The sequence below is a fragment of the Rana temporaria genome, chromosome 8 (assembly GCF_905171775.1).
Source record: "Rana temporaria chromosome 8, aRanTem1.1, whole genome shotgun sequence".
NCBI classification, from domain to species: domain Eukaryota; kingdom Metazoa; phylum Chordata; class Amphibia; order Anura; family Ranidae; genus Rana; species Rana temporaria.
Window position 1 is genome coordinate 107,871,873 of NC_053496.1, and position 22,814 is coordinate 107,894,686.

The 22,814-nt window shown below is 43.0% G+C and overlaps 1 protein-coding gene and 1 non-coding gene across 2 annotated transcripts in view; one reads left to right on the forward strand and one right to left on the reverse strand.

Annotated features, from left to right (window-relative positions):
* Nucleotides 1-851: 851 nt before the first annotated feature.
* The window catches only part of SLC29A3 (solute carrier family 29 member 3), a 103,086-nt gene continuing 81,123 nt past the window's right edge, over nt 852-22,814 (reverse strand). The window contains exon 6 of the mRNA XM_040320487.1: nt 852-1,651. Coding sequence (XP_040176421.1) covers nt 1,018-1,651 — 634 coding nt within the window. The 3' untranslated portion in view covers nt 852-1,017. The remainder of the gene's footprint in view (nt 1,652-22,814) is intronic.
* TRNAG-UCC lies at nt 12,773-12,844 on the forward strand. The gene has a single exon. It is a non-coding gene; the product is annotated as a tRNA-Gly (tRNA).

Below are 22,814 nucleotides of genomic sequence, written 5' to 3' on the forward strand. Positions count from 1 at the left end.
GAGCACCAGCTGAGAGGGGGGCAGAGCATCTGGTAAGTGAAAATGCTTTTTTTACAGCCCCCTAAATATTAACAAGCATATGACCCTTGCAGTGAGGGTAACCCAAATGCAATGGAAAACCTTTTGTAGGGATATCTACCACACTCCTGGTGCCAATATGAGAGCTAAAGCTCTGCTAAGAGCTTCCCGGTCTCCCCCAGAATGCATTTTCCAAGCCACATCCAGTAACATCGTAATGCTTCCAAAGCAATTCTTTGAGCAGGGAAAACATTTTTTGACAAAAACATGGCAATGTTATAGACAACTTAAGCTGAAAGAAACACAAAGTGCTTGGAGTAAATGGCACATTGGTGGGCATCAAGAGGTAAACTGAAGTTAAAGTAACTTTATCAAGAATATTTTAGTGCAGTGATCTCTGTGGCCTGGGGGAAGATACGGCAATTTGCTTGCTTTTTATACAGCCCCCACACACCAATGAAGGGGCAGAATTCCTCCCGCTAATACCAACGATGGGGCAATTTCTCCCAATGACACCAACAATGGGGCCCAATGGCACCAATGATGGGGGACAATTCCTCCCAGTGACACCTATGATGAGGCACAATTACCGCCACTGAAACAAACCGATGGGTTCCCACTGATGTCGGGACATTTTCTACTTCCAATGGACACAGTCCGGCCCCCCTAAATTCTGAAGGACCTTAAACTGGCTCTTTGTTTATAAAGTTTGGAGACTCTTGGTTTAGTGAAAAAGAGGTGCCGATTTCTCTAATGTGACAGTGTGCTTTAAGTACAGTACCCTTAAGTTGAGAAAAGAACCTAAGCACTACAGAAAAGAGATCCAGTACCCATTGATTATTAGGCATCTTTTTTAAATAGCAGGTACATTAAAAAGTATATAAACAAGTTTAGGATAAAAAAAGTAAACACTTGCTAAGAAAAAGTTCTGTGATCGCAATGCCCTTTAAAACAAACACCAATTTAAAACAAAAACTGAAAAAAGTTTGAGTTTGTTAACTATATTAAATGAACAAGAGAAGAGAACGCGGATCCAATAGCCAACCCTAACCCAAGGAAAAAAGACATCACTATTGCAGTGCCCTCAGAGAGCTCCTTGGGAACAACCTTAGGGCCATAAACCATGGAAAGTGTCCCTAAATAACCATTACTTAATCCCAGTAATGTGATAAAGATGATCGGATAGACGTCACTCTGGAAAAATACTTCATAAATGTGTTTCCGAGGTTGGTAATTACAAAACATAAACAAGGGGATGAAAAACGTTCGGAGGATAACCATTGCTGGCAGCATTCTGCTGTTGGGTCCCGGGACTTGGATCCATGTTGTGATCTGCCGTCCACTCCAGTCAGCAAAGTTATAAACCAGGAAACAAGTCAAGGGTGTGAAATATTTGTTGGTCCAAACACTACCAGTGTATTTCTCAACAGACTCAATACCAGCAGAGATGGTGGGGAAGATGATGATGCTGACGAAGAAGGTATAAAATAGGCAAGCGACCAGCACTTTGACTTTCTTCAGGATGGGGATGATCGGTGGAGAGTTTGTCTTTGATGAAGATATGTCAACGGTCTCAGCAGGATCTTCAGATGTGGAACTCTCTGTAGGCTCATTAGATAAATTCATGTAGTAGCTAAAAAAACAAAAAAACAAAAAAAAAACACACGTCATTCCTTTTATCAAAAGCATCGAAAACCTTCAAATGAGGGAAGAACCCCCAGATAGCATTATTAGTGTCTGAGGCAGTCAAATTGCATAAATAAGATGCAAATGTACATAAACACACATGTAAACCACATATTACAATCATCAGTAGATCTAGTGATGAAGACAACAGAATTTCACCACTTCATCTCTGGAAGGTTTTACCCCCTTTGTGACCAGGCCATTTTTTGCTATTCAGCACTGTGCTACTTTAACTGGCAAATGGGGGGGTGTCTCGCAAAACTGTACCCAACGTAAAAAAAATTGTTTTCACACAAAATAGAGCCTTCTTTTCCCCCCCCCCCAATATAAATGAAAAAAAAAGACAGAAAAAAAAAAAAACCCACAATATTTTCTACTTTCTGTTAAAAACATATCCAATAAAAATCGAATTTCTTCATACATTTAGACCAAAAGGCACTCTGTTGCAAATCTTTGGTAAAAAAAAAAACAATAAGTCTGCGAAAGGTATAGCGTCTACAAATTTTGGAATATTTACAGCGATGACACTATACTAATAATGGAGGTGATCAGCGACTTAAAGTGGGACTGTGATAGTGTGAAGGGCAATCTGGCGCTAGCCAACGCTGGCTGGGAGGTACACTGTCTAACTGACATCACTAGTGACACTAATACAGTGATATCATCATTCTAACTGTACTAATGAAACTGGTTGGGAAGGGGCTAGCATCTAGAAAAAAAAAAAAATCAAATGGTTAACTGTGTGCCTAACAGTGTTTAATGTGTTTAGTTTTTACTTCACTGACTGGCTGCTTTCTTCACTGCTTTGCAGGGAAAAGAAACAGCTAGAATGTTGTTCCTTGTACACAGAGTTCTGTGTTTTTGCAAACACAGAACTCTGTGTGTGACTGGACACAGCCGAATAGCTGACTTCGGACAAAACCCTTAGCTAAAATCAGCTACCATACGTGTGCTATGTCCAATCACAGCACGGATCAGCAGGGGGTGTTTTAAAATGCCATTGTGCTTTAAAGCTGGCTTATAAAGATTTAGGAGAACCTGGCCCATAGGAAGTCTTCGGCTGGGTTCACACTGATGCAGCTCTGTGAGCCGTGCTTTGCCTTCTGAATTTGCAAGGAAAGGGTCCCTGCTCCATTTTTGAAATCACAGCCCGCACAGAAACTGCAAGGGTAGTGTGGTTTCCAGTACATGTGGCGTGTCATTAGAATTAATGGCATCTGCATAGTTCTACTGCGTTTTTCTGTGCAGGTCTTTACAGCTGCGAAACCATATGTTTACCCGCAGTGGGAACCACCCGCACAGATGTGAACCTGGCCCTATAAATAATACATGTTTGGCAGTAGGGGTTATGTAGCACTGGGAGCGGCATTCTCGATGGCCTGTGGCAGGCCCTTAGGGTTCATGAGGATGGGAGTTCTAGTCAAACACTGAATTTACCATTGGAAGGCAAACAGATGTGTTAAAATGGAAAACAGTGTTTGACCTCATTTGCCTGCCGTTCAAATGCACCTTAAAATTATGTGTTAACACTATTGCCGCTTTGTGTTAATATGGGCATGGCAACCCAATCATTTGAATGGGCTGATGTGCATGCATTCTGTGAAAAGAAAAGCTTCCCGCAGCATTAAAAAAAAGCAGAGACCAGAAAAATTTCCCCGCAGTTCCCACACCAGAAAACACTATCCATTATAAAAGTGCATGGGGGGGGGCATTAAGAATGAATGGCAGCCCCGCAAGTTTTTAAAGAGCAGCACATTTTGGCTGCGGGTGGTTGCGGGTGCAGGAAAAGGTGCGATTCCTACACCTGCAACAACCTGCAATATGGGCCATGTGGGCTCAAAAAGAAAAAAAGCAGCATAATAAAAAGCAGGTCAAATGCTGCCTCTTAACTGCCATGTGTACTGCTCAATTAAAAGGGATTTAGCCGACCTTTTTAATCACGCATCAGATGCGGGAAAACAACGGCATGAGTTCACAGAGCTTTTTTTGCTGTGTTAGGCTGGGTTCACACTGGTACGACAACAGCTCCAATTGGGAGCACAAGTCGCATGACGTGTATAAATGAATGGTTCCCGTCTTAACTGGTCCGACACAAGTCGGTCCGACTCCGAAAAAGCATCCTGCACTACTCTGGTCCAACATTGATCCTACTTCAGCCCACTGAATCTCATTGAAGTCGGATCAAAGTCAGATCATTGTCTTAACTGATTCAACTTTGGCATGCAAATGCTCTGATGATCTTGAAGAAGAACTGCACACCAAAAAATAAAAATAAAAAAAACAACATAGAGTCCCCCTCCAAGACCATACCAGAACGATGGTATGGATTTTAAGGGGAACACCCGTGCCAAAAAAATGGCGTGGGGCCCCTCCCCCATAATCCACACCAGACCCTTCTTCAAGGGCACAGCCTGGCAGGTCAGAAATGGGGATGAGCTCCTTGTCCCCATGTTGATGGGGACAAGAGCCTCTTCCCGACAACCCAGGCGGGTGGTTGTCTGGGTTTACGTGGGAGGGGGGGGGGCTTATTGAAATTTGGAATCCCCTTTAACAAGCAAGCCCCCAGATCCTTTATTAAAGCAACTCCGGCATCTTCTCCTTACGGCGATGTATTCATCCTCCGGCACATAATGGGCTGTGACGTCACACGGGGCCCCCGCATTACGTTACCGGGTGGCCAACGCCCATGGCTATATAAGTAATGGCACACAGCGGCTCTAGCGTTACAGCGGGAGCGAGTGTTGGGAGAAGATCGGAGGAATAACAGAGGGAGAAGACAGCAGAGTGAGGAGAACTGGCAGAGGGAGAAGACAGCAGAGTGAGGAGAACTGGCAGAGGGAGAAGACAGCGGAGTGAGGAGAACTGGCAGAGGGAGAAGACAGCAGAGTGAGGAGAACTGGCAGAGGGAGAAGACAGCGGAGAGAAGAGAATCAGCAGCGGAAGAAGACCCAAAAGGAAGATATCATCTGCGGAGGGAGAAGAACCAGAGGATGAAGACATCGCCGGAGGGTGAAGAAAATCATAGGGAGAAGAGACACCGGAGCTGCTTTAAAGGGGTTGTAAAGGTAAAAAAAAAAAAAATCCCTAAATAGCTACCTTTACCTTAGTGCAGTCCTTCTTCACTTACCTCATCCTTCGATTTAGCATTTAAATGTTCTTATTTCTTCTGAGAAATCCTCACTTCCTGTTCTTCTGTCTTTAACTCAACACACAGTAATGCAAGGCTTTCTCCCTGATGTGGAGAAAGCCTCTTGAGGGGGGGAGGGGGCGAGCAGGCAAGTCAGGACACTCTCTACTTTGTAGATAGAGAAAGGAGCTGTGTGTTAGTGAGCGTCCTGACACTCCTGCTCGCCCCCTCCCCCCTCAAGAGGCTTTCTCCACACCAGGGAGAAAACCTTGCATTACTGTGTGTAGTTATAGACAGAAGAACAGGAAGTGAGGATTTCTCAGAAGAAATAAGGACATTTAAAAGCAAAATCAAAGGATTTTTTACCTTTACAACCCCTTTAACCACTTAAGACCCAGACCAATATGCAGGTAAAGGACCAGGCCCCTTTTTGCTATTCAGCACTGCATCGCTTTAACTGACAATTGTGCGATCATGCGACTTGGCTCCCAAACAAAATTGGCGTCCTTTTTTACCCACAAATAGAGCTTTCTTTTGGTGGTATTTGATCACCTTTGTTGCGCTAGAAACAAAAATAGAGCGACAATTTTGAAAAAAATTCAATATTTTTAATTTTGCTATAATAAATATCCCCCAAAAATATATAAAAAAAAAAATTTTCCTCAGTTTAGGCCGATACGTATTCTTCTACCTATTTTTGTAAAAAAAAAAAAAAAAAAAAAAAAAAATATCGATTGGTTTGCGCAAGATTTATAGCGTTTACAAAATAGGGGATAGTTTATTGCATTTTTATTAATATTTTTTTTTTTTACTACTAATGGCGGCGATCAGAGATTTTTTTCGTGACTGCGACATTATGGCGGACACATCGGACAATTTTGACACATTTTTGGGATCATTGTCATTTTCACAGCAAAAAATGCTATAAAAATGCATTGTAAACTGTGAAAATGACAATTGCAGTTTTTGGAGTTAACCACTAGGGGGCGCTTTAGGGGTTAAGTGTGACCTCATCTGTGTTTCTAACTGTAGGGGGGCGGGGCTGGACATGCGACGTCATTGATCACCTTTCCCTATATCAGGGAACAGACGATCAATAACAGTGCCACTGTGAAGAACGGGGAAGGTGTGTTTACACACACCTCCCGTTTCTTCAGCTCCTGTGACCGATCGCGGGACTCTGGCGGCGATCGGGTCCCGCGGCCACGGAGTATCGGCGCGCGCGCCACAGGCACGCGCCACACACGGCTGGGCACTTAAAGAGGAAGTACAGGTACGTGCTTGTGCCCAGCCGTGCTATTCTGCCAACGTATTTTGGCGTTAGGCAGTCCTTAAGTGGTTAATAAATTACTTTGTCAAAAAACGGTGTACGGTTTTTATTTTAGGTGAATGGGTAGGGGTAAAAAAAAAGGGGGTTTCCAGATTCCGATAAGCCCTCCGACCACAGAACCCGATAACCACCAGCCAGGGTTGTCGGGAAGAGGCCCTTCTCCCCATCAACATGGGGACAAGGTGCACCCACCCCAAAGCATGTTGAGGGCAAATGGCCTGGATTGGTTTGCTCGTTCCCACCCTATTTCCTGACCTGCCGGGCTGCGTGCTGGGTTAATGGTATGGATTTGTGGGCTCCCTTTAAAATCCATACCAGACTAGGAGGGCCTGGTATTAGTCTTGGAGGAGGAACTCCTCCATTTTTTTTTTTATTTGGTGTGGAGTTTACCCTAAAGATTCATACCAGACACAAAGGGCCTGGTATTGTCGGGATCAAAGACGAACTTTAAGTCGCAGGGCAAAGTCGGTTCCACAGTCGTATGACTGTCGTGTCGTACCACTGTGAACCCAGGCTTATATGCAAGTGATGTGGACTGTATTTTTATTTTTTAAACAAATGCACCATATTACACTATTGGATTTTTTCTACTGGCTCAATTTTAAATTTTACACTGGGGAAACATTTAAGGATAGAGCAGTGGAATACAATTTACAGCCGCTGATTTCCTCTACGAGCAGTGTACGGATTGGATCTAGTTAGCAGACTTTAGTTACAGAAGGCAAATCCCTTTCCAGCTGTCTGTAATGGCAAAGGTCACAAAGTCTGGATATTCACTTTTTTACTACATACATTATTCACCTTGGGACATCAGATATATTGTGGACTTTTATTTTACACTTTTAACATTGCTTGTCTGCTGTGTTTAAACACAGAGATAAATCCTTTTTATTATTATACAGTATTTTAGGCCTGTTATAATACTGAATATTTTGTGTATTTTTAATAATTTATTGCAGAAGTTGTTTATTTATGTTTAGGGAGTGTTTGCAAGAATAGCGCTAGTGTTGTATTTAAAAGTGCAGTTTTAAAACCATTTATACGACTTAAGTGTAGTTTTAAACTTTACCCAAATTGCTTAAAGTTTAGCTCCACCCAAAAGAGGAAGCTTTGCTCGTTTGACTCCTCCCCCCTCTGCTGCCACATTTAGCACCTTTTGGAGGGGGGAAGGGGGGCGGGTATTTGTAGCTGCTGACTTTTATTTGGTTGGGGTGGGGGGGTCCTAGCATAGCTGGAACAAGCATTCCCATCACGATTTTGCGCGTGGCACATAGGGGAGCTCATTCATTTCATGAATTGGCCTATGTGTGTTTGCCACTCAAAAAAAGGCTCATGCTCCTTTTTGGGCGATAAGCATAGCATGTTTTAAAACTTGCATTGTGTCAATTCCTTCTTTCACATGTTTATTCAACCTATGTTGCAGTTCAGTGCTGCTGGTCTCCTGTAGCCTTTTTGTGGTAATTTCATGTCATTTCTCAGGGTGGGCTTTCTGAAACTCTAAGACCCCTTTCAGCCAGAGCGGAATCTGTTCAAGCAAATCTGCCTGCTTAGCGGGGGATCTCTCAGCTGATCCCTGCTGAGCAGAGGGATGACAGGACAGTGTCTGCTCCGCTATACAGAGCGGACACGGACAGTCTGCTCTCCTCTATGGGGCGGTCAGACGGAAAGAGACTGCATGTGCCTTTCCATCCGATCCGATCTGCCGGATAAATGGCAAATGTACCCCCATTCGTCTATTTTTAGAGGACCAGATCGAATGCTGGCGGGTGACAGTGGACACATGTCTGCTGACATCTGCCACCTCATAGACAATCGGTGGTCCGATCGGGTCCACCTGAAAAACAGACGGACCTACCCCATCTGTGTGCTGGTGTGAAAGGGGGCCTAACAACAACACTATTAGTGGGCAGCACAGTGGTTAAGTGGTTAGCACTTCTGCAGCATTAGGATCACTGGTTCAAATCCGAACCATGACACTATCTGCCTGGAGTTTGCATGTTCTCACTGTGCAGGTTTTCTCTGGGTACTCCCACACTCAACAGACATGCTGGTAGGTTAACTGTCTCCTGTCTAAATTGTCCCTAGTATGTGTATGTATGAATGGGAGTTAGAAACCTTAGATTGCAAGCTCCTTGAGGGAAGGGACTGATGTGAATATACAATATAAATATAAAATCACTGTGTAAATTGACAGCGCTATATAAGTACCTGTAATATATAAAATAGTTCCCACCTAAATAACAAATCAATAATTAAAGCAAAGTGCTCCTAAATACACAATCCCACTTCATAATATAAAGTGATAAAAATGTGAAGAAACCAATATGATACTAGAAAATGCATTTCCTGCAGAAAATGCGTGGGAATGCTGAATAGCTTGATTGCTAAAGCCAACTGGATAAATAGCTTAAATCCGTAAGAAAAAGTTGAAGTGAGAATCAGCATTCCCACTAATAAGCATCTTTTTAAAAGTAATTACCTTTTGCAGGAGCTGCCCCATAAAATTGCCCCATAAAATGTCTACCATGAAAACTGCCCCATCAAAATTTCTCCCATCATATTACCACCAAACTACCATCAAATTGCCCCCATCAAAAACTGCCCCCATCATATTGCCCCATTAAAAACTTCCATCAAAATTGCCCCCATTCAAAACTGCCCCTATCCTATTGCCCCATCAAAACTGCACAATCAAAATTGCCCCATCAAAAAGTGCCCCCATCAAAAAGTGCCCCCATCAAAAAATGCATCATCAAAATTGCTCCATCAAAATGTCCCATTAAAAACTGCCCCCATCAAAATTGCCCCCATTCTATTGCCCCATAAAAAATGCCCCCCATCAAAAAGTGCCCCCCCCCCATCCTATTGCTCTATCAAAAACTGTCACATGCTCTCATTGACTTCAATGTTAAACAAAAATGTTAAAAAGCGTAATATTTTAAAAAGTATAAAAATAGTAGAAAAAAAAGTTGAAGTCCTATCATTAGCTGATAGAGATGAACATTTTAAAAGCTGAATGGTTTTAATAGCTGAAAGTATGCAGAAGTTACACAGAGCCAAAAAAACACAGAATAACATTTTAATTTAAATTAAAGATAAATAAAAAAAAACGAACAAACAATAGTGGGACTGCTGGAGCATTAAATATAAAACGGTTTTGTATTTTTTTTTACTCTGTCTTTTTTACTTAACAAAAAATTAAAACCGCAGACGTGATCAAATGCCACCAAAAGAAAGTTCTATTTGTGGGATTTTTTTTTTATAAAAATGAAATTTGGGTACAGCGTTGTATGACCGCACAATTGTCATTCAAAGAGTGAGAAAGCTGAAAATTGGTCTGAACAGGAGGGGGTTCAAGTGTCCGGTAAGCAAGTGGTTAAGAAAAATCGTCTGTTTTTTAAATCTCTTGAAGACTCAAAAATAAATATTGTTTCCCGGTCTAACGAGTTCGGGACATTGCAGATCGGATAGACGGATTGTTGGATGCGGCTTGGGAGGACCCAGCTGTCATGGTACATATTGGAACCAATGACAACATTAGAAGAAAATGGAGCGCCCTACAAAATGATTTCAGGGACTTAGGAGCTATACTGAAGAAAAGAACCTCCAAGGCAGTATTTTCAGAAATACTGCCTGTACCTCGAGCCACACCAAGGAGGCAGCAGGAGTTTAGGGAGCTTAGCAGGTGGCTGAAGAACTGGTTCAGGGAGGAGGGGTTTGGCTACATGGAGACCCAGACTGACTTTTCAATTGGTTACTTTCTCTACAGCAGGGATGGTCTGCACTTAAATGAACAGGGTGCAGCTCTGTTGGCAAAGAAAATAGCCCAAAAGTTGGGAATTTCTTTAAATCAACCATGTGTCATTCACATGAAGACTCCTTCAGCAATGATTCTGTTAAGACTCAGGCAGAATGTAACTTTCCCACTAAGACTCCAGCAGATTGTGGAGTTACCACCGAGACTCCTCCAGAATGTGACATTCACAACGAGACTACGCCAGAATGTGACATTTACAACGAGACCCCTCCAGAATGTGACAGTCGCGTAAAGAATTCACCAGCATGTGACTTTCACACAGAGACTCCACCAGCATGTGACGAAGATGGGGGCAAGGTTACCAGAAAGGATAGGCACATACTAGTGGTAGGGAATTCAGTTATTGGAAGAATACAGAGGGCAATCTGTCACAAAGACCATTATCGCCAAACAGTATGTTGTTTACCAGGTGCTCGGGTTCGGAACATTGCAGATTGCATGGATAGATTATTGGATGGCGCTGGAGAGGACCCAGCTGTCATGGTATATATGGGTACCAATGACAAAGTTAGAGAAAGATGGAGCTCCCTACAAAATGATTTCAGGGACTTGGGGGCCATATTGAAGAAAAGGTCCCCCAAGGCAATTTTTTCTGAAATACTGCCTGTACCTCGAGCCACACCACAGCGACAGCAAGAGCTTATGGTACTTATCAAGTGGCTGAGGAACTGGTGCAGGGAGGAGGGGTTTGGCTTCATGGCGAACTGGACTGACTTTTCAGGCCATTACCATCTTTATAGTAGTGACAGATTGCACTTAAATGGGAGAGGTGCAGCTTTCTTGGGATTGAAGATGGCCAAAATGTTGGAAGAAAATTTTAACTAGGTGATGAGAAGAGGACGATTTGCTAATGAATATGAGGGAGAGGATCTTCATTTCAAGCCATGACAGGAATCCACTACGTCATCAATCTCTTAAAAGATTCTCATAAGCAGCTTCTGAATCACCAACTATCAATGTGGCTGGACAAACAAGACAATTGGCTGTTCCTAGAAGAAGACTCAACAAAAAGTTTGAGGGACCCTCCCAGGGGCCAGGTACGGCTGTACCAACACAGGTTCCTACACTGGTGGCGACTGCCACTCCAGTAACTGGAGGGTCTTCCCATCAGTCCTCTATTTACCTTTCTGCAGCTTCTGCAGAAGCTTTAAGATTCGACAATACATTGCCCAAACATAATCACCTGTAAAAAAGTGTCTGAGATGTTGGTGGTAAACAGCCTGCTTGGCCCGAGGGGAACCGAACCAAGCCCTCCAAAAGTTGCCAAGAGTGTAAATGTAGACATTAAGCTTTAAAGGTTAATCAAAAATATAACACTCTAAAGGGAAAGGTAGAACAAAGGGGGAGTATGGAAGAGGGAGAGAGGGAGGAAAGGGGGGAGAAGGGAATGTTGGAGGAACAAGGGGGTTTGGGGGAACCCCCACACCCCTTTCTTACCAGGAACTTTCCATCCCCCTACTTTCCTCCCTCTCTGCCCCTTCCATACTCCCCCTTCCCTTGTTCCACCTTTCCCTTTAGAATGTGATATTTTTGATTAACCTTAAAGTATAATGTCTACATTTACACTCTTGGCAACTTTTGGATATGAGGTAGCTTTTGGAGGACTCATTTTGGTTCCCCCCAGGCCTAGCAGGCGGTTTCCACCAACATCTCAAGCACGTTTTTACAGGTGACATGTTTGATCTATGTATTGTCGATTGACAAAGTAATTATTTATGTTGTGAAGTTTGGAGGCCGGTATGTTTTTAAGGCATGTGTTGGACCGGCTATGAGAGGAGGTTGAAGGCCAGTATGTTTTTGAGGCGTATGTTGGACCGGCTATGAGAGGAGGTTGAAGGCCAGTGTGTTTTTGAGGCGTATGTTGGACCGGCTATAAAAAGGGAGGTTGAAGGCCGGTATGGTATGTTTTTGATGCGTTTGTTGGACCGGCTATGAGGGGAGGTTGGAGTCGGGTATATTTTTGAGGCGTGTGTTGGACCGGCTATAAGGGGAGGTTGGAGTCGGGTATGTTTTTAAGGCGTGTGTTGGACCGGCTATAAGTGGAGGTTGTAACTCTTTTTGTCTTCAGAGGTGGGAGAAGTCTTTTCAGCTTTCTTTAGGCTTTCTCTGCTGGAGAAATTAGAACTCTTCCTGCCAGTGAGGTCCTTCATGGAGAAGTCCAAGGCCTTACTCACATGGGGTGTATGAATCTGTACCCTGTGTGGGGGCTGTGTTAACCCCAAAAAGGACATCCATGTTGGTGCAGAGGCGAACGCACCCTGGGTGCGTTCGGGGCCGTGCACTAGCACCCACACAGATGTCACATTGGGTACAGTCACTGCACCCCAGTTGACAGCAATGGGACTGCCTACATGGGATGCTGGGAACATCTGTGCATCCCCATTCTGGTAAACATGGCCCTCCCATGTGGTACGGATTAATACCCCCCGTGTGAATGAGGCCTAAGGGTGAATGGAATATTTAGCTCCAATGTGTTACTAATATGGGAAACACTGTACCCCCCTTTATTGTTATTTGGGTGTGTTTTATATTGTAGTTTAGGATAAGTTTGGATTTCTTGTGAAGGCACTTTAAGTGAACATACGTGATTTACCCAGCTCAGCGGGGGCGGGCCTTAGAGAACAGAGGCCACATATGGGCAGCACAGAAACTTAGGGGTTAGCCTTGCAGCACTGGGGTCCTTGTTTCAGATTCTGACCAGGACACTATCTGCATGGAGTTGGCATTTTCTCCCTGTGCTTGCGTGGGTTTTCTCCGGGTAATCCGGTTTCCTCCAACACTACATGCTACTTTTGCGTCAGTGGTGCAGTGGTAAGCATAGCTGCCTTCCAAGCAGCTGACCCGGGTTCGATTCCCGGCCAACGCCATCTCCAATGGAGTTCTCAGGGAGAAAAGCGCTATACAAGGTCAATGCAGAGTATATATTAGCGGTGGAATAAAGAATGAAGAGAAATGTGTGGATTGTCTGAGGAAGAAAATCTTCCCCCAGAATCTATAGAAGGAGAACCCAGCAACTGATAGAAGACGCTTGGCTTTGGCTGCGATCACACCTAGGCATTCCGGATCGTGGGCGGATCTACTGCAATTTCCCGAATTGCTGCAAAACGTGTGACAAGCTTGTGATCCCATTACTTAAAATGGCACCCCAATCATGGGACAATATTGTCACCTGACAAATCACACAAACAAAATGACGGGACGCCTGTTTCCCAAAAGCAGTCCTGCGATTTGTCAGGCGACAATCGTGGCAAAAATCACGCCTCGATTGGGGCGATAATGAAAGTAAGGGGGAAACGCATACTCCACCCAGCGGGAATATTACACCCCCCTCAGCTGCCTAGATTTACATTAAAGTTTCAAATAAAAAAATCCTTCATTGCTGCAGACCTCAGCACACGCCATGTGTGATGTACCCACTTATAGACTACAATAAATATATACAGCATCTCAAAAGTAAGTACACCCCTCTGTGTACGGGAGATCACATACAGTATGTCACAAAAGTAAGTATACCCCTCACATTTGTGTAAAAAAAAAAATATTCTATCGTTTGATGTGACAACACTGAAGAAATGACACTTTGTATCTACAATGTAAAGTAGTGAGTGTACAGCTTGTATAACGTGTAAATTATCTGTCCCCTCAAAATAACTCAACACACAGCCATTAATGTCTAAATCTGAATTTTATACAGGACAATCAATAGAAGAAAGTGTAGAACTACAAGTCTTATCACACCTCTGCCTTTCGGAGTCACGCTAATAACTGTCAGCAACACGCAGTGCCTCATGGGACTTGTAGTTCCGCAGGTTGAGCACCCAGGCCATAGACACTCTGTTAAAATCGATAAAGTTTAGTGATCATTTCAGGAAATGTTAACAGCTTTTTCACAAAAACTGTAAAAACATATCAAACTGAAAACATATGGCCGGATATCTGAATATTTTGTAGATGAAAGTATGAAGGAGCTGAAACTTTTGGTAGCGGAGAAGATTTTAAGGATTTGAAGCATGCTCTCATTGACTTCAATGTTAAAAAAAAAGTGTCTAAAAGCTTAATATTTTAAAAAGTATAAATAGTAGGAAAAAAAGTTGAGTAAGTCCCATCATTGGCTGAAAGAGCTGAACATTTAAAAAGTTGAATGGTCTTAATAGCTGAAAGTATGCAGAAGTTACGCAGAGCCAAAAAACGTACGGAATAAAATTAAAAGTAAAACTAGAAAATGCATTTCCTGCAGAAAATGCTGAATAGCTGAATTGCTAAGCCCACACCAAAGCCATTCACCATAACCACTACACTATTTTTAGGACATACAAGCAGTGTTCCTTCAGTACTTATAAAGCCTCTTTTTGATCATTAAAAGGGTTGTAAAGCTAAAAAAAAATCCCTAAATAGCTTCCTTTACCCTAGTGCAGTCCTCTTTCACTTACCTCATCCTTCGATTTTGCTTTTAAATGTCCTTATTTCTTCTGAGAAACCTCACTTCCTGTTCTTCTGTCTGTAACTACACACAGTAATGCGAGGCTCTCTCCCTGGTGTGGAGAAAGCCTCTTGAGGGGGAGGGGGCGAGCAGGATGCCCACTAAAACACAGCTTCTTTCTCTATCTGCAAAGTAGAGAGTGCCCTGACTTGTCTGCTCGCCATGAAAAAAGATCTGTAAACTTAAACAGGTTTTTCACAAAAACTGTAAAAGATATAGCTGAATATTTTGTGAACATTTTAAAGTTTGTTTGGTCTCTGTAGGTGAAAGTATGAAGGAGCTGAAACTTTTGGTAGCAGAGAAGATTTTTAGGGTTTGAAGCATGCTCTCATTGACTTCAATGTTAAAAAAAAGTGTCTAAAAGTTTTATATTTTAAAAAGTATAAATAGTAGAAAAAAAAGTTGAAGAAGTCCCATCATTAGCTGAAATAGATGCACATTTTAAAAGTTGAATGGTCTTAATATCTGAAAGTATGCAGAAGTTACGCAGAGCCAAAAAAACTTACGTAATAATACAATTAATAAGAATAATAAACAACTAACAACAATACTGGGAATGCTATTTAGCATTCCCACTAATTAAAATCAAGAATAATAAAAAACGAACAACAATACTGGGAATGCTATTGAGCATTCCCACTAATTATCAATAGTGACCACACATATACATAGAGTAAATAATGCCAGAACACCCATGTGCAATATATCACCAATAGTGCATAATAAAGTGCAATCAATGTGATTCAAAAGTCACTTACAGTGTGGATCGAAAGTTTGGGCACCCCAGGTAAACATTTGTATTAATGTGCATAACGAAGCCAAGGAAAGATGGAAACATCTCCAAAAGGCATCAAATTACAGATTAGACATTCTTATAATATGTCAACAAAAAGTTAGATTTTATTTCCATCATTTACACTTTAAAAATTACAGAAAACAAAAAAATGGCATCTGCAAAAGTTTGGGCACCCTGCAGAATTTATAGCATGCACTGCCCCCTTTGCAAAACTGAGACCGGCCAGTGTCATGGATTGTTCTCAATCATCGTCTGGGAAGACCAGGTGATGTCAATCTCAAAGGTTTTAAATGCCCAGACTCATCTGACCTTGCCCCAACAATCAGCACCATGGGTTATTCTAAGCAGTTGTCTAGAAAACTGAAAGTGAAAATAGTTGACGCTCACAAAGCTGGAGAAGGCTATAAGAAGATAGCAAAGTGTTTTCAGATGTCAATATCCTCTGTTCGGAATGTAATTAAGAAATGGCAGTCATCAGGAACAGTGGAAGTTAAAGCAAGATCTGGAAGACCAAGAAAAATATCAGACAGAACAGCTCGCAGGATTGTGAGAAAAGCAATTCAAAACCCACGTTTGACTGCACGATCCCTCCAGAAAGATCTGGCAGACACTGGAGTTGTGGTACACTATTCCACTATAAAGAGATACTTGTACAAATATGGTCTTCATGGAAGAGTCATCAGAAGAAAACCTCTTCTATGTCCTCACCACAAAAATCATGGTTTGAACTTTTGCAGACGCCATTTTTTTGTTTTCTGTAATTTTGAAAGTGTAAATGATGGAAATAAAATCTAACTTGTTTTGACATATTATAAGAATGTCTAATCTGTAATTTGATGCCTTTTGGAGATTTTTCCATCTTTCCTTGGCTTCGTTATGCACATTAATACAAATTTTTACCTGGAGTGCCAAAACTTTCGATTCCCCACTGTATAACATGTATATTCAACGATCAGTCTTATATATCTTCATATATATTTCCAGTGTAATCATCCCACACCAGCATGTGTGCCACACAGTGAAACCCTTCCACCAATCGTGCCTTTTGGGTGTGCGCTCACCTGGAATATAGGACCTCTTAAATTATAGGAGGTCACATAAGCCATATGAGGTTAGTTCTCTCTCTCCTTAAGGACTTCTCCAGGGACAGGGTTACTCCTCCTCCTCCACAGGCTTAGCAATAGTCTCAGCACAGCTCCATAAAACAAAGACGCATCATTGTGCTTTCCGTAAAAAAATGATTTATTGTAATAAATTAACACTTACATTCACATAGGCAGGTGGTTCGCTTATCAAATTCCTATATACCTCCCTCTCTGTGGCTAATACAGATAGATCCTACTCCCTCAAACTCCTGAGAATGCACCCAGAGTGATGACCTCAATCTATTGTTGCAGTTCCGTGCCGCTGGTCTCTTGCAGCCTTTTCATGCCTGTATACATACACTCCGTTAATAGCTGCAAGGCATTTCTCTGGGTGAACTTCCTATGGTGACAATAGTAGACCATGCTTGTATAATGCATACTGAAACAGTAGCTATTGAAAGCCCATGTGGATAGGATGGCAACGCAGAAGCACATATTGGAAACTGAGACAAGGCACTGTCAGCCTATAAAAAGAAGGTGGCTGATTAAAGACCTTAACTTGATATTAAAGTCTTTTTTTTTTTTTTTTTTTTTAAACAAACATCTCATCCTTACCTCCTCTGTGCAGTGATTTTGCACAGAGCAGCCTTCTCGGATGCCACGTTGGCACTCCTGGCCCCTACATCCTGCTGAGTGCCCCCACGCAAGCAGCTTGCTATGGGGGCACCCGAACTGAGTCGCAGCTCTGTAGGTCCATTCCGACACAAACCTGTGGCTCAGTCCCGCCCCCTCTATCTCCTGAGACCGAGGAAAAGTGTGTGGGCCGCTCAGGCTCGATAGGGAGGGCATGTGCAGAGTGATAATGTGAAGTATTCTAGAGGAACTTAGAACCAGATTATAAATGTAATCTAAGTGAGCAAGAACAGAAGAATCCTGTTCACATCCACACAGCACAGTGGGGTCAGCATTTCTCCCCCAGAATTGTCAATCTCCTGGTCCCCTGCTGCAGTCAGTGGTTCCTCCCACCCACCCATACATCCCTAGATGACACAACAGTGAGGTGGCAGGAACCACTAAGAACCAGGTCGGTATTGGACACTCCGGGAGGGGTCAGTTTCTGAAGACGTCTTCTATATCAGAGCGAAATTCAGTGGCAGGCAGTGGGAGAAATGTTTCCCAACATCTTTGCTGGTAACAGGTTTATTGGCACCTTTATTTAAAGAGTCACTTCAAGTGGTACGATTCTGTTTATATGGAAAACATAAAACTGTGGCTGTGTGATGCCAAGGAATTGTAAACGGTGGATGAGACGTTATGTTGGAATGTTTGATGAACACAGGAATTACTGATAGCTTAATTAATAAATCCAATAGGAATAATATTATGGAATGTATCCTCCAGCACCTCTCTATATAGTGCACCCAAACTCTCTGAACCTTTTGCAGCAATAGGGCCCCCTGGATCAATCCCCACCCCATTCTATCTGCTTGGAGTTTGTAGGTTCCCCCCGTGTATGGATATGAATGAGGTTTTTCCAAGGTCTCCAGTGTCCTAAAAGACTCTCTCCAAACTGACCCTAGGTATTGTATTGTTAAGACTGTAATGCCGTGTACACACGGAATTTCCGACAACAAGTGTTCGATGTGAGCTTTTGGTCGAATATTCTGACCGTGTGTATGCTCCATTGGACATTTGCTGTCGGAATTTCCGACAACAAATGTTTGAGAGCTGGTTCCGATCGTCTGTATGCAATTCCGACGTACAAAAATCCTACGCATGCTCGGAATCAATTTGACGCATGCTCGGAATCATTGAACTTAATTTTTCTCGGCTGGACGTAGTGTTGTATGTGACCGCGTTCTTGACGTTCGAAAGTTCCGACAACATTTGTGTGACCGTGTGTATGCAAGACAAGTTTGAGCGAAAAATCAGTTGGAAAAAAATCCAGGGTTTTGTTGTCGGAATGTCCGATCGTGTGTACGCATCATTTAAATCATACCAAAGTAAGCGGATTATTTCTGATTGGATACTACAGGTCACTCATACCATTATTCTCATGCATATTATTTGCTATGCATGTACATCATAGTACGTTTCTATTGTTGGGGCTGTTTGCATAAAAAGTTTATCTTTGCAAAACCTCAAGGCAAAAAAAATCCCAATCTTTGCAGCTGAATTGTTCTAACTCAGCTGTGCACTGCCACCTGCTGTCAAAAAATAATTTTGCAGGTGATCTGCTATATAATTTTTTCCGGGCCATTTTTCATACGCAAGAAATACCAAAATAATGAGGAATAAAACTGTTTTTTAGTTGCTGATAAAAAACAACAAGACTCATGCAGTGGAACAGCTTATCACAGGTCCACTATTGAGAAACCCTATTGTAGCCTGATAATTATATATGGCAACTACATTCAATATTAGTATATTTTATTATTTCCTTTTTATATTCTCCATATAGTTAACATCAAGCTGTTCGAGAGACAAGAAGGGCTGGGACAAGCTATAGCACTCAGGGGTGCATGAGCAGCTGCAGCAAGAGCTTTATTTTTCTGGGTTTAAAGCAGCGACCAGTTTCATGGCAGCCAATGGACCGGGGGGGGGGGGGGAGAGATGCACAGAGTCTGTCCTAAACTAGGGTGATCAGACATCCCCGGTTTCAGGGGACAGTCCCCAGATTGAGGACACTGTCCCCGGACCAGGTGTGTCCCCAGTTTTGTCCCCAGATTGGATTTGAACAGAGGGTTGGGGAAATTTCAAAGACAGTCAGTGCAAAATAAAATAAAAAAATCTGAATTACACCCCCCCCCCCCACTCTGCTGCTCCTACTAGACTAGGGGGGTATAATTTTTCCATTATCTGTGCCCCTTTCTGATGATCATGTGCTGGTCGGAGTGCAGGGAATATTTCTTCAGTTTCGGGTGCCCATTCAGCTCCGCCCACATGTTCTTCTGCCTTGGACTTGGCTCAAGTCCCAGCCAGCCGCCTGTTTTACCTCCTTGCCTTCACTTGTGGAGTGATCTTCCTCCGCTCCCCACCCAGTAGTAGGCAGGGGCCCGGAGAGTGAGACTTGACAGGCTGTGAGGTGGGTGGAGGTGGTGACGGGCTGATTGCCGCCATTACTAGTAAAAAATAAATACAAATATGTCCCCGGATTTCATTTTAAAAATCTGGTCACCTTATCCTAAACCCCCCCCCCCCCTTTACAGCACAGTCCCTCCTTTATATCAGTGTCCTCAGTTACCGCTTCACATCACAGCCCCCCTTTACATTAATGCGATGGGGACCACTCTGTAAAGAGGGCACTGTAATGTAAAGGGGGGCTGTTTGCACTGTAAAAGATCACTGTAGTGATTGCAGTGCAGTCTCCTTTTTTACTACCGTGCACCCTTTACATCATAGCCCCCTTTACATTACAGTGCCCCCTTTACAGAGCAGTCCCCTAGCAATCACAGCCTCCATCACAGTGCCCCAGCATTCCAAACCCCCCCCCCCCCCCATTGTAATCTCTGCTTCCTTGTAATCTCTGCTTCCTTTGCTTATGTACCTTTTGGCAGGGCAGTCCGTGTCTCCTCTCCCGGCTCCCCTGAGCACCCGACAATGTCATCCAATCAGCAAGGCAGGGGGTGGGAAGAGCTCTCTATTCCGATCTGCAGCTCCTTCTGCCCCCTGCCATGCTAAGAGGAGGACATCATCAGGCGGGCAGAGGAGCCAGGAGATGACATACATGCAAGGCCGCACAGCTGGTGTGATAACCCTGTGAGGGCCGTGGTTGTGGCCCCCCGCCGCCCACTGTGCGGCCCAGTCATCAACAGGCTGCGGACCGACATTGGTCCACGGCCTGGGGGTTGGGGGGAACTCTGGTTTAAAGAATATTTTGAGTAAGCCAAAGAAAACACAATATATGTGTCATAACCTTAATTCTATTGGTTCGATATACAGTGCTGAACAGTTCATCAAATGTAGTTTAAAAGAATAGTAGTTAGTGACTATAAATCAGGGGTCTCCAAACTTTCTAAACAAAGGGTCAGTTTATTGTCCTTCAGACTTTAGGGGGGCTGGACTGTGGCCAACAGGAATGGAAATTTTTCTGGCATCAGTGGGAGCAAACATCGCCCCATTTGGTATCAGAGGGAGGAATAGTACCCTATGGTTAAAATAAAGAGAATATTCCCTCGCTACCTGGATAATAATAAATAATGGAACACTAGTTGTAGCAGACAGTATGGTTGTCCTATGGATGGTATTATTGGGAGCAAAAAGTGCCCCATTGTTAATGTCAGTGGAAGAAATGGTGCCCCATTGTTGATGTCAATTGGCAGAATTGTGTCTTGTATCAGTGCGAGGAATAGTGCTCCAAGGGCCGGGTTCAGGCAACCAAATGGCCCCATCTGGCCCCCAGGCCTGCAGTTTGGAGACCACTGCTATAAATCAAGCTAACCTGTAAACTAAACATGAAATAACAAAACATAGATGTTTTTCAGTTTTTGACAGAGTGATGAACTCCTGTCATTTGACTGCTGTCTGTATTCCCACTATGGAGAATTAAGCCTGTGTAAGGGGTTAGCTCAGTAGCGGGGTGTGTGACCCCTTGGATGGGTTCACTACACACTGAATTTATACAGACAGGCACTCGAAGACAGTTGAAAACAAAGATTTTGGTTTATTCTTCCATCTTGCTGGAAACAAGTGCAAGCATCCAAAACAGCATAAACAAAATCAAACATAAAATAAACCCTGGCCACTTGGGGCGTCTATCTTCACCACACAGGAACCTATCTAATGAAGTTTGGTACAGCCTAGTGCTGGGCAGACACTGCTGGTCATACAGCAGAAAAACAATAGTCTTTTGATTTTTATCACACAGAAAAATCAATCCTCTCCTCACCTCCTCAGAAGACTTTCAGTACAATGCTCTTTCACCCAGAAAGCCTAAGAATGCCACAAATCAGTGGTAATCCTCTGGATTACTTTTAGAGGCTTTAATTGCCTCATTCTGAACAGCTGAAGTTTTCCAACGGCCTTTAGCCTTTTCTGGCTACATTTGCAGCCGACGCATAATAACAATTGGTGTATTGTCTAAACAAGGCAGAAATATATGTCCAGTCTGTGACAACACCCACAGATTTACCTGACTTCCTGTCACACCTGGTACACACGATCGGATTTTCATTGGACAAAGCGTATGACTTTTGTCCGAAGAGCGTTGGCCAGGAACCTGTCTTGCATACAAACGGCAAAGAATTGTCGGCCAACAAACGCGACAACACACAATTGTTGGGGAAAATTTTAAAGCATGCTATCCCACATTTGTCTGTGGAAAATCCGACAACAATTGTCCGATGGAGCATACAAGTGGTCAGATTTTCCGACAACAGCCCATCATCATACAATTCCCGTCAGAAAATACGATCGTGTGTACGAGGCTTAACCCTCCATATCTGTCCTGGTGAACATGGTCATCGAGTTAAGATGTGATAGGGAGACACTTTTTTTACTGCCTATGGAGAGATTTTCTGGAAACGGGTCACAAGCGTGCAAAACAAATTGCACTCCTGTGATCCATAGGAGAAGGCCGGCCAAAAGAGCCCCGGCTGGACTTCGCCTTTAAGTCTTTATTTTGTATTTTTTCCTCATCTCATCTTGAGCATAATACATAAAGAAAATATATACAACATTATACGGAGTAACAAGGAACATACAACAGTAGTTAACCAAATAAGTAACAAGCACACGACTATATACGTCCTCTTTTTGAAGAGGGATATTGCGACAATGGCAGCAGCTGCTGCCACAACCAAGATATTCATATCTTCAGGCGCCGGTCCTGTAAAAAAAAAATGGTGGTCTCTGCAGCGGATTCGCTGCAAGATCACCGTTATTGGCGGCAGGAGAGGGGGCCCCCCCTCTCTCGGCGCTCTCCCGTGCCCTCCGCTTACTGGCGGAGGTTATGGGGTCCTCTTCCTAGCTGAGTATGGAGACGAGTGAGGGGGAAGATGGCCCCCACCCATCTTCAAACCATAGCAGGGCGGAAGCAACGTCAAAACGTCACTTCCGCCCATACATCTGTCTTAAAGGCAAATTTTTTGGTTGTCATTTTTTCAAATGACAATTTTTTTTTGTATTATTATTATTGTATTTTAGTCTAAATATGAGATCTGAGGTCTCTTTGACCCCAGATCTCATATTTAAGAGGACCTGTCATGCTTTTTTGTATTACAAGGGTGGTTTACATTCCTTGTAATAGGAATAAAAAAGTGACCCATTTTTTTTTTTTTTTAAACAGTGTGAAAAAATCAAGTAAAATAAATAAGACTTTTTTTTTTTTTTTTTTAATTGCCTCGTCCCAACGAGCTCGCGTGCAGAAGCGGACGCATACGTGAGTAGTGCCTGCATATAAAAACGATGTTCAAACCACACAAGTGAGGTATCACCGCAATCGTTACAGCAAGAGAAATAATTCTAGTCCTAGACC